Genomic DNA, 12,457 nt, shown 5'->3' with positions numbered 1-12,457 from the left:
TGCTTTGTTTTATGTCGTTATTGACTCCTTTATCGTCCGTCCCTTCCCACCTTTGTCCGTTTTGTTCATCATTCTATGCTCAGCACCCAGCACAGTGTCCCACACAAGTAGACTAAGTCAACAGACATTTGAAGGAAGGAAAAGAATGTTTATTCAAGAGGGAATTGAGGACGTCCCGAGAATAGAATCAATTTGCCCCAAATCACACAGCTTTGTGTTAAACAAAGAAATCTGTTTCTTCTTGAACCTTATCAACCTGGCTGACTAGTGAGCTAGAGGCTTGGAAGTTTGTGGGAGATTTTAATTTTCTCTTCTCTGATCAAGATATCTTTGAGCCAGTCAATGTGTGGACCATTTTGGCTGAGACAGAGCTTTTCTCAGCTTTAGTCAGGGCAGGAGATATACAAACTCAAGTGCCAACGCTATTGTCCACAGCCTGCATGAGTCCATATATCGTCCATGTACATGTACAGTTCATATATTAGATAGCAGATGCTGTTGGGATGAATTAATCAGAAATTCACTTTAAAACATTTCTACATTCACAGTATCCACATCCTCAAGTACTTTCTCAGGCAACTACATGCTTATAGAAGGGCATCAGAGAAACCCAATATTATTAATAGGTTTATTCTCTTGCCTCAGGCTCTAATATGATTCCGCACAGCACCATCATTGATCTTGTCTTCACTTAAAAACGTGGATTTTTGGTCTTAATTTTGACTTAAAAAATATTGCAGGGCTGGCCCGGTGGCACAGCGGTTAAGTGCCTACGTTCCGCTTTGGTGGCCCGGGGTTCGCCAGTTCGGATCCTGGGTGCGGACATGGCACTGCTCAGAAGGTCATGCTGTGGTAGGCATCCCACATATAAAGTGGAGGAAGATGGGCATGGATGTTAGCTCAGGGCCAGCCTTCCTCGGCAAAAAGAGGAGGATTGGCAGCAGATGTTAGCTCAGGGCTAATCTTCCTGCAAAAAAAATTGCATTAAACATTCTTTTTAAGATTTTATTTTTTCCTTTTTCTCCCCAAAGCCCCCCGGTACATAGTTGCGGGTCCTTTTTTTTTTTTTTTTGAGGAAGATTGCCCTGAGCTAACATCTGCTGCCAATCCTCCTCTTTTTGCTGAGGAAGGCTGGCCCTGAGCTAACATCCATGCCCATCTTCCTCCACCTTATATGTGGGATGCCTACCACAGCATGACCTTCTGAGCAGTGCCATGTCCGCACCGGGGATCCGAACCTGTGAACCCTGGGCTGCAGAAGCAGAACGTGTGCAGTTAACTGCTGTGCCACCAGCTGGTCCCGTATTAAATATTCTTTATTTTGCTCACTGAGTCTTTTGGGACCCCTAACATTTTGTTCCCTAAAGCCAGTGTCTCACTAGCCTTCCCCACCTCATCCTAGTCCCAGCCCTACTCCTAGCTCTGTATTAAGCACAAAGGGGTCCAAAAGAAACATCATATATATCATTCAATCCCCTAAAAGTCAAGGAGAGCCAGTTTCATGATGAATTCCATGCTCTTGGTTAGTTATAATACCCTACCTTTGTATAGCACTTTAAATTATTTTAATTTCAAAGACCTAGTGTAACATGTCCCTGACCTCATTTGGCCCTCAAACAACTTGGGAAGGAGGAAGGACATGTTCTTTTTATTCCCATCTGACAGAGGAGAAATTTGAGAAAAGAGGAGTATCTTGTGCAAAGCCACACAGCTAAAAATAGGCAATTGTGCAGGTGGTTGTAGCACAGTGACGTAGAACCATGGCTGTTGGATCCCCACTCTGGGAGCTATCCACTCCAGCCTTCCCCAACCTTGACCAGCTTTAGACAATTTTTAAAAATCTCAAAATTTGCCAAGGTTTTTTACAAGTTTTTGTCAAATTAAAAAGTGGCTGGCCCAGTGGTGTAGCAGTTAAGTTCATGTGCTCTGCTTCAGCAGCCCTGGGTTCATGGGTTTGGATCCTGGGTGTGGACGTACACACCGCTTGTCAAGCCATGCTGTGGTGGTGTCCCACATACAAAATAGAGGAAGATCAGCATAGGTGTTAGCACAGCAACAATCTTCCTTAAGCAAAAGAGGAGGATTGGCAACAGATGTTAGCTCAGGGCCAATCTTCCTCAAACACACATACAAAATAATAAATAAATTTTAAAAAAGTGAAACATTCGCATTTCTAAGATATGACACCAATTATGGACATCTCTCAGGAGAAGAAATCAAATTCCCCTGAGGGTCAGGGAGAGAGAATCCCATTAGCTTCCTCTGGGATGGAAGGACTTCCCACTGACCACGGCTGCTAAGGATACAAAACAGGCCCAGGATATGGGTGTGTCGCCTGAACCGGCAACATAAAAATGTCTCTGACATTTAACACTTTATCCCTGAAAATTTTTCTGTTGCAATCCGCTTAATTATGTTTTTCTTTAATATAAAAAAATATAATTATTTAATAGTTATTTAACTTCTGAATCCTAAAGTAAAAGCATGGATGCTTAAGGAAGCTCTTACTTATCTTGCCACAGGGGTCCCTCCGTCCACTCCCAAGTCTCCCTGTGGTATGCCATGCTTTTTTTCCCAACACTCAGAAATTTTCTGAAAACCACACGGCAATTACAGGGAGCTGGCAACTTGTCAGGCGCCCTTGCCCAGCTTCCGGCACAGCCCACACCGCTCTAAGATGCCCTGATAGATAGGGGCTTAGGCTGAGCCCTTGGGTGTGACATAAGGATGCTGGTTAAACGGTCAGCCTTCGGAACCAAGTTGGATTCAATCCGGTCAGGATCCAACCTCGCTTCCTGTTGAGGAGTTTCGTGTTTCCCTGTCTGTGAAATAAAATAGGATCTGCCACCTAATAGGGACGTGACGATTACACAGGGATGTCTGTGAAAGCTATGGTAGCTACTCTTATCAATAACCCGAGGCACAGAACGTCATTTGGGGTTTGGTAGGATTTGAAAAGTCTCCCAAAGTGGGTATTTCCCAGCAGAGGCCATCGCACTAAGTCGCACGTGCTCAGCCCTTTGCATTTTACAAACATTCACGCCGAAACATTATTTCTTGCCTCTTGGCAGCCCGGTGAGGCCAGGCGAGGGCCCATAACATTCCCTTTATAGATCCGGGGAGACTCGACCAAGCCTGCCCCGCTAGGGGTGCCACCAAGTCGAAAACGAAGCTCTTGAGCTCGGATCTATTTCGGAACGCCTGAGAGCCAAACGACTTCCTTTCTACAGCGAGCAGTCACCCTCGCGCGAGCAGGAAACGCAGCCCACAGCCGGAACTAAAGGCCGCACGCGACGCCCCGCCTCCAGCACAAGCCCCGGATGGGGAAGTGGCGCGGACACCGAGATGAGGCGGAGGCCAGGCCAGAGCGGCCCGGGACGGGTGGGCGGGAAGGGGGCGGGGCCCCGGGGCGGAGCCACCGGAGCGGCGCGGGCTCTCAGGTGAGCGCTCTGTGGCCGGGGCGGGCAGGTCGCCGCCTCGAGATCCCGCACGAAAGCCGCACAGGCTGTGAGGGTGTTGGCGGGGTGTCGAGAGGAGGCGCGGGGGCCCCGGCGAGAGTCCGGCCCTTGGGGTCCGGCCTGAAGCGGGAAGGGGTTCTGGAGCTGAGGGTGAGTGGAGCTGCCCGCCCGGGCCCGAGTTTGGGAAGCATGAGGGATGGGGCTCTGTTCCAGGATCGAGTCCGGGCCCCACCCCTAAGCCGCTGTGTGACCTTAGACAAGTCTCTGTCCCTCTCTGAGTCTCGGTGGCCTCAGCTTTGAAATGAGGGTCGGGGGAAGGAACCGCTGAGAGTTTGCCCTGATAGAGGTTCAAAGAAGGAACCCCTGCCTTCCTGCTATTTATATTCTCCTTGCTCAGGACGTTGACCGCCAACGTGAATGATAGGAGTTCCTCGCAGTCTCTGAGTGACCTTGGGCAAGTCCCTTGCTCTGGCTGTCGCTTTCCTCATCTACAAAATGAGTGCGCTAACCTCTTGTGTGATCTCTTTAGTATTTGAGTGTTACTGGTTTAAATAGAAGCAAGGTAATAAGTGTTCTCTTCACTTCAAGTTTTCCCTTTAAGGGTATAATAGAGACAATATCTTCTTGGAGGTTGGACTAGACTCTGGCCCGAATTCCCCTTAGTTCCCAGATTCTGGGGTTCTATTTGTTCTCCATCCCTCCTCGCAGTTGGAGGAGTGATTTCATCCAAGGCTTCGTGCCACCTCTCAGCTGAGCAACGCTGGTATTTTCATTGACCTAAAATCGAAGAGCACTTGCAAGGGGAAGTCTGACGTTCCAGCCTTTTTGTTTGTGTTTTAGTGGCAGGGAGGCAAGATGACATCTCTCCCCCAAGCTTGGAACAGCTGAAGGAAACAACAGGACAAGATGAGAACAACCAAGGTCTACAAACTCGTCATCCACAAGAAGGGCTTTGGGGGCAGTGGTCAGTATTGATTGATCTTTGGGGGTTGTGTAAGTTGGCTGAGGCTCTGGTGTGTCCGGTGCCTAGAAAATTACACACTTACTCCTGTGACAATTGAGGCTAGACAGGCAACCTAAGTGAGTGAAGCAGCAAGTGTAATACAGTAATGCGGAGGGCAGTAGGACCGGAGAGCACAGGCCCCTTCTGAAAGCATTTGCATTCTGACTTTTAAGGAACGTTGTGAATATTGCCAGTTTGCCACCCTTCATTTGTTTGTATTTTTTATTACATATTTACTGTATATGTTCTGGAAGATTCCAGTCTGCACTGGTTTGGCAGAAAAGAGAAACTGACATTCAGTGGGAGAGAAGGAGTAGCTGTGCAAGGACAGGTGTGATCAAAGCATGGACCTTTGCCTGGCTGGGAGGCATCGTGAGAAGGGGCAGGACACAGCTTGTTGTCCTGCACTAAACCAGAATCTGTTATCAGCTGTATATCTGACTTTCCCTGTGACCTGGGGCAAGCTCCTGGTTTACCTATTTACAAATTCAAGTGCTTCAGAATAGTTTCTCTTAACGCCTTGAGTCTGTAAACTTGCAGAATGCAAAGGCACTTAGTAATATGAATTTTTTTTTTGTAAAGGAATAATTTTCCCTTCTGTCCTAACAACCTTATTTGCTTCAGAAGTTGGAATTAACACGAGTGTTTTAAAAATTATATTTTAGTATGCATTTGCTCCTCTTTTATGTATGTATAAACCTCCCAAAGGGAAGGACTGCTAAAAAGGGAGAACAATAGTTTCTGTATCATAAGGTCTTGGGATTAAGTAAAATGATGTATGTAAAGTATTTAGCAGAGTACCAGGTTTCTTTGTGCTGCTCAATAAATGCAGCCTTTATTACCAGGACAAGGATATACCAGGCATTGCTATAGTTAAAACACAATTTCTGCCCAAATGCACAGTCTGTTGTTAATGTTATACTTTGTATGCAACTGATGCTACCTAAACATTTGTGGAGTAGAATTGAATGGACAGCAGAAATAACTTTTGACAGAGTGAAGGATACAAGGATACAGTATATACAGTGTATATACAATGTATACAAGTCTGCTTTTTCATGTGTATAAGACAAAGGCAGCTAGGTGCTGTACCCAGTCTCCTGCCTGTGCCAAGCATAAAGATTATGATATATGACAAGGGCCCTTGTCCCTAAGGAGCTTTCAGCTTGATGCAACAGACGTATAAAAAGGAAATGATAAAAGAAGCAGAACAGAATCCATGCTCAGAGAGTTTAATTCAGACTTTGGAAGTTAGGGGCAGACTTCACAGAGGATTTGGCATAAAACTGTCCATGGAAACAATATACCAAATAAAATTTGGGATTAACCCAGTGCTTTGCTTTCCTAGGCTGAATTTTTGTTGGGTCTGATTAAATTTGTAATCTGGATATATTTGTCATGGTTTTAGCATAATTGAAGGCCATGTCTTTCCCCCAAAATTAAAACAGAAAAAAAAAAATCACTCCATCTTTGTGGTTCTGAGTTTGTTATATTTGAAAGAGTTCTACCCCAGCCCCAGTGGGGGCAATGGTAGATAAACATATGAAACTATGTCCTCTCTATATTTTAGGGTCTCGTTGGACCCTAATGTGAACTGATATCTGAGGGTTTTCCCTGATCAAATGCTGCCCTTCAAAGTCCAGAGCATTTTATTTGGCTAATTTTGATGACTTATGAGAGATGGTGGGCTTTAGGTAGAAGGACCCCTGCACTAGTAATCAGTCCTGGCTGTGCTATTACTAGCTATCTACTCTTAGGTAAGTTGCTTTATCTCCTAGGTTATTTCCTCACTTCCGTTAGAGCCAAAGGTTTATTGTGAGGCTCCCATTAAGACAATATTTTTGGAAATTCTTTGAACACTGTATAAATAAAGGGATTGTGCTGTATCTGTGGCACCCAGGGTGTTTTGTTCCTTGTGTATGCAGATACACAATATTTGAGGGGGTAAAGGGTTGTGCGAATCCTTTAGTCGGTCTAAATCTTGATTTAAATGGAACCTCATCTTCGAGGTGGGGTCGTAATACCAACCTGATGGGGTCATGAGGACCCAACATGAGAACAGGCACCGTAACCTGTCACCCAAGTGAGTGTGTTTTCTGCTTGCGATCCCTGAACTGTCTTCAGATGATGAGCTAGTGGTGAACCCCAAAGTATTTCCTCACATCAAGCTTGGAGACATCGTGGAGATTGCTCACCCCAACGATGAATACAGGTGAGTGTCTCATTGGGATCAAGGGAACTAACTGGGCAGCCCGCTGTTTCCAAGTAATATTTTATCTAAGGGCCCTGAAGGGCAAGACAGCTCTTTGCCTTGGGATAAAAATGCTCCTGCCCTCTAGGATTTGATAAACCAATAATCTTTTTAAGAGTAGTCCATTCTTTCTGTTTTTAAAGCTGAGATGACAACTCTGTGGACCATTCTGTAGGATGTGTCCATTTCCTTGAGTGCGAGGGCAGACTTTCTTTGTTTCTAAGGGAACTTTCTCCCATTGATGTGCTGCGAGTTACAGTATGTCCAGAGTGATCTGTTTGCCTTTTGTGGGGGTTGAGGAAAGCTGGTTGGTTACGGCTTACAGCATCCCCTCTCTGTTGCTTTTTTCTCCAGCCCTCTGCTTTTGCAGGTCAAGTCACTTAAGGAAGATTTACAGAAAGGTAAGAATTCCATCTCTCTTCTCTTAAGATTTTTACACTTTACTCTTCCAGAAACTATAAGAAATCTCTTTTCACAATCTCAGGGAATGAGGGCCCAGTACTTTTCTCCTTATCAAATTGTGTTCCCCTAAAAAAAGGGTCAGATATCAAAACTGCCGAGGAATCTCATTTGTCAGCATGTTGAGGGCACTGAAGAAACTATCTTTATTTAGAGTCAGGAGGAAAGTTAATATGAATAGGTGAAGCTTTACACCTAACTCCAAAAAAAAAATTGTTGAAAAGCATGCTTCCTAAATATTACATTTTTTCACAAAATATTTGTTAATACCTAGTCTAGGGGTGGGGAGGAAAGAAACACATATTGATGATTACCTACCACATGTGTGAGGCACTGTACTGGGAGCTATTTGTATTCTTTCTTTCTTTATCTTCCCAACTCTTGAGTGAGTGAGGAAACAGTCTCAGCGAGATGCATCGGCTTGCTGATGTCAGTAAGTGGAGGAGCCAGAGCAGCCATTCTCCTTACTCGTTCGGGATCCAAATCCTTTCTTTTTTCCTCTAATGCCTGTACCATACTGATCAAGGAACCAAAATGTTAATTGAGAGCGAATAAGATAATTCCTTAAATAGTACTTAAAAGAAAAAAAAATCCTTCTAATTTGCTATAAAGGATTTTGATGTTGCCCACTCTTTTATAATTCAGTTTGATGGGAAAACGTTCTATAAAGCCCAAATCCTAAGAGTGTCCTTACCCTCACCCCATGTTCCGCCGCCTGTTATGTTTCTTAGTTACCAGACGTAAGGGGTCATGGAAAAGTTTGTTTCTTCCTTAACTACCACCACTACTCTCATTCCAAATGAAAAAGGATCCCTTTCCTCTTCTGAATTTTCACAGTTCTTTGAACTTTTTCATGTTCTTTCTAAATTCTTTGTTTCTCCTCTCTCTTTACCTCTGTTTCTGTCTCTCTTTCATATTTTAATTCCTTAGGCTTAGGTCACATTTCACCTAAAAAGCCGAGAATTCTAAATTTTAAGCTTCCAGAAGACAGAAAATGTGTCTTGCCCATGACAAAGGATCAATTTTGTTGCTGATTGAATGTCTGAATATTTATAGATTAGAATGTATTTGCCTGACTTTTCAGAATGTGTTAGCTGATGCAGATTTCTCCTCTGTTTCAGAAACTATCAGTGTGGACCAGACCGTGACTCAAGTGTTCCGTCTACGACCTTATCAAGATGTCTATGTGAATGTCGTAGACCCTAAGGTATGTCTTTGTTCTGGACTTGAATATCTTTGGGGAGTGATTAGCACCCTTCCTCAAGATTAGGTCTCTAAGGAAACAATGAGTTACTTAAGTATAGTGTTAGACCGTCAAATATGTGGTCATATATAGGTCATTTAGATTATAGGTAGTATGTAGGTTGCATTTAAAGCCCTCTCCCCCTTTTTTTTTCTTTTTTTAAAGATTTTACTTTTTTCGTTTTTCTCCCCAAAGCCCCCAGGTACACAGTTGTATTTTCTTCGTTGTGGGTCCTTTTAGTTGTGGCATGTGGGATGCTGCCTCAGCATGGTTTGATGAGCAGTGCCATGTCCGCGCCCAGGATTCGAACCAACGAAACACTGGGCCGCCTGCAGCGGAGCTCGCAAACTTAACTACTCGGCCACGGGGCCAGCCCCCCTCTCCCCTTTTTTTAAAGCTTGTCCTAGGAGCTGGCCCAGTGGTGCAGCAGTTAAGTGTGCACGTTCCACTTTGGTGGCCCAGGGTTTGCTGGTTTGGATCCCGGGTGCAGACATGGCACCGCTTGGCACACCATGTTGTGGCAGGCATCCCACATATAAAGTAGAGGAAGATGGGCATGGATGTTAGCTCAGGGCCAGTTTTCCTCAGCAAAAAGAGGAAGATTGGTGGCAGATGTTAGCTCAGGGCTAATCTTCCTAAAAAAAAAAAACTTGTCCTGAAAAGATTCTGTGTATATATGTGTGTTTGTGAAGCTAAATGTGAAATTTTCTATTAAAATGCTAAAATTTCTTTATGTATTCCCATTTTTCTTCTAGAAATGGTGCTATAATAGATAAAAATCATTGTCCAAAAGATATTATTGATGTTATCTAGAGAAATAAAGTACACAGCTCAATGTTGTGTTTGTGCGCCAGAATAAAGACTAAAACACAGAACTGGGACTCTGGTACTCTTTGGACTTAACCATGATACAGCTGCTGTGGCATCTGCTGTAGATTTATCTGTATTCAGAAGCCTTTGGTTGGATAAAATTCTGTGTGTCTGAGTTCTTCTATTGAATGGTCTTCCAGAAGTTTTCTTTGTTGCCAAAAAGTTTCTCCATGGTGAGTGGGCATTATCTTATGACTATAAAGCATGGCAGAGTAATGCAGAGAGATATATTTGATTATGCCTTTTAGGATGTGACCCTTGACCTAGTGGAATTAACCTTTAAGGATCAATACATTGGTCGTGGGGATATGTGGCGACTAAAGAAAAGTTTGGTAAGATGTGATTTTTAAAAAAGTCTGTTACTTTTCTCATTATATTAATAATGCATGTTTATAACAGAGATTTAAAAGATCTAGTAGGGAGAAGAGTATAAAATTATTTCTCACTCCAGCATCACAGATAAGTATTGTATACACTTTGTGTATCTTCTTCTCTTTTCACAGTTTTTTTGAGCTTCGTTTTGCTTGTTTATTCTCACAGATTTTTGCCTTGCGTTTTTAGTATGAATGGGGAATTATAATAATATTTTACATTTGAATGACACTTCAGTTTTCACATTTACACTTGACCTCATTTGCTCCTCACATCTCCTGCTTGTGGACAGGTATTTCTTACCCCTAATTTATAGATGTGAAAACTGAGATTGAAAAGTTAAGTCATTGACCAAGACTGGAAAGCTAGTAAGCCATTGACGCTGGGCAAGAACCCAGGTCTTGTTGCTTCCAGGTTAGGCTGCTCTTTGCTGTACTGTCCTGCATTTTCCTTATTTTTTATTTTTAATTAACATTTCCCACTTAAAAAAATGATGAGTTCATCAGAATTGTGAGCTGGTGCTGAAAATTCTCCTTACTGGACTTTTTGAGTATTATGAAACAAAAAATTGTCGGTAGAGTTTCCATATAGTGTATATTTTCAGAAAAAGGTATCTTTGCTCATTTTTTAGTTGGTGGAGAGGGTTCCATTTTCTAAAATGAGACATAAGTGTTCTATATTTAAATAAGTATGTAAATATAGATATGTATGCAAAAGTATGTGAAGGTAAGTATATTAGTGAAGCTGGCCACTTATTCTCCACCTGGTCCTTACTATTGTCTATATTTGCCAAACTCTTTAAGAACCTACTGGTATACCTACCCAAGCAGGTTTTCCTATGGGGTAAATTTATTACTCTCATGTTAGAAGAGATTAGAAAGCCAGGAGACTTTCTTTGTGATCTTTTATGGCCTTGATGTGTTGTTGAATCTCTCTCTCTCTCTTCCCTTAGGTCAGCACATGTGCCTATATCACTCAGAAGGTGGAATTTGCTGGCATCAGGTAGATAGTTCATCACTCTTGTCTTACCAGCTAGTAACTGGGAATAGGATCAAGTGCAATAACTGGGCTACATAAGGCATTTGAGGCATACGAATGTCCACATAATAAAATACACAGTAGCTTAAAACATTAGATTTTTGTAGCTAAAACAAACCCCAAATTGCACTATAGTTTTAAGGTAAATGGAAGTTGGTGAAGCCACCTGTATTATGTAACAAAGGAGATATAGACTCATAATTTTAGAACCAGAAAAGGCCTTTGATGAACATGTTTAATCAAACCATCTCATTTTACAGGTTAGGAAACAGGTTTGGAGACATAAAATGACCAGCACAATAGTTCCTGATTTGCTGCCCTTTTAGCTATATTGCCCTGCTCTTGATTTTTAAAATTATTTCTATATTTCAGTTTGTGAAGAAGAGAGAAAAAGGGACTTTATGAAACCACTTTTAAATTCAAAAACCCAAACATCCACACAGTAAAGACTTCAAGCTGTGCAAAAAGGTGTTTAGTGAAATATAAATTCTTCTAAGAAGGAGCTGTGTCTTTCCTGAAATTTACTCTGTATATGCAAGCGTATCTACATCTGGTTGACTCACTTTCAGTGACGCTGGGATTGACCAGTGGGTTCCTGTGATGCAGTCCACTCCCCCATTATGAAGTTCCTCATCAACTTTTCAGCTAATGGTTTTGTCCGTTAATGATTGCTCCAAGATGATGATTTTCTTTTCTTTTCTTTTTTTTTTTTTGAGGAAGTTTAGCCCTGAGCTAACTGCTGCCAATCCTCCTCTTTTTGCGGAGGAAGACTGGCCCTGAGCTAACATCCATGCCCATCTTCCTCTACTTTATACCTGGGACACCTACCACAGCCTGGCTTTTGCCAAGTGGTACTGTGTCCGCACCTGGGATCAGAATCGGCGAACCCTGGGCTGCCAAGAAGCAGAACGTGCGCACTTAACTGCTGCGCCACTGGGCAGGCCTCAGTGATTTTCTCATTCTGTCATTCCTCCTACCTTTATTAGCCAGAATCCTTTTGTAAAGAACTTTTCATCATCAAATAGGGCTCTTTGATTAGTCTGAACTACTGATCCTAAAAGAAAGGATGAAGGATTCATTTTTCCACAAAGGCATGTTTTAAAAGTTGTTGGAGGGTCAAAATTGTTTGAAAAATTTTAGTAACTAAAGCACAGCCCAAGAAGTGACTAAGTCTCGAGCACAGCAAGAAATGCAACCCAGATTCATGCCTTCCAGTACAAGCTAGTCTCTGAGGTGGCCGGCCAGGAGTCAGGAGACGTCTTTTCTACTCCCGCAGTGCCAGAGATTAGCAGGGTACTGTCCGCCAGGTCAGGGAGTCTCGGAGTCTGCTCATCTGTAAAATGAAATGGTTGGTTTACAATGTTTTTTTGTAAAGGACCAGATAGTAAAATTTTAGACTTTGGGGCCACATGGGTGTCAGGTCTCTGTCACAAATTCTTTGTTTTTTGTTCTTTCCAACCATTTAAAAATGTAAAAATCGTTCTTAGCCGTGGGCCATACAAAAACAGGAGTTGGGCTGCATCTGGCCTGCAGGCTATAGTTTGTTGAGCCCTGGTTTAGAAACCCTCTCAGATCTCTTTCATTCTTAAATTCTGTTTCTTTAAATGCCCTCATACATGTGGTGCTAGATAGAGGAATGAAAACCCTGACATTGGGGCTGGCCCGGTGGCCGAGTGGTTAAGTTCACACGCTCCGCTGCAGCAGCCCAGGGTTTCGCTGGTTCAAATCCTGGGCGCAGACATGGCACCACTCCTCTAAGCAAC

At 43.0% G+C, this 12,457-nt stretch overlaps 1 protein-coding gene across 16 annotated transcripts in view; it reads left to right on the top strand.

The window, feature by feature from the left end:
- Window positions 1–3,379: 3,379 nt before the first annotated feature.
- Window positions 3,380–12,457, top strand: part of DEPDC5 (DEP domain containing 5, GATOR1 subcomplex subunit) — a 115,957-nt gene continuing 106,879 nt past the window's right edge. For 5 of the 16 annotated variants that reach the window (XM_070626892.1, XM_070626888.1, XM_070626899.1 and 2 more), the window contains exons 1-7: window positions 3,380–3,440; window positions 4,299–4,422; window positions 6,586–6,673; window positions 7,067–7,113; window positions 8,293–8,378; window positions 9,533–9,616; window positions 10,609–10,658. In XM_070626892.1, coding sequence (XP_070482993.1) covers window positions 4,365–4,422; window positions 6,586–6,673; window positions 7,067–7,113; window positions 8,293–8,378; window positions 9,533–9,616; window positions 10,609–10,658 — 413 coding nt within the window. In that variant the 5' untranslated portion in view covers window positions 3,380–3,440; window positions 4,299–4,364. Of the gene's footprint in view, window positions 3,609–4,298; window positions 4,423–6,585; window positions 6,674–7,066; window positions 7,114–8,292; window positions 8,379–9,532; window positions 9,617–10,608; window positions 10,659–12,457 lie in introns of all 16 variants that reach the window. The other 11 variants (XR_011541770.1, XM_070626891.1, XM_070626893.1 and 8 more) reach the window with 5 other exon arrangements.

Source organism: Equus przewalskii, chromosome 7 (genome assembly GCF_037783145.1).
Source record: "Equus przewalskii isolate Varuska chromosome 7, EquPr2, whole genome shotgun sequence".
Lineage (NCBI taxonomy): Eukaryota > Metazoa > Chordata > Mammalia > Perissodactyla > Equidae > Equus > Equus przewalskii.
Note: the sequence above shows the minus strand (reverse complement) of the source record. Positions and strands in the feature narration are given on the sequence as shown.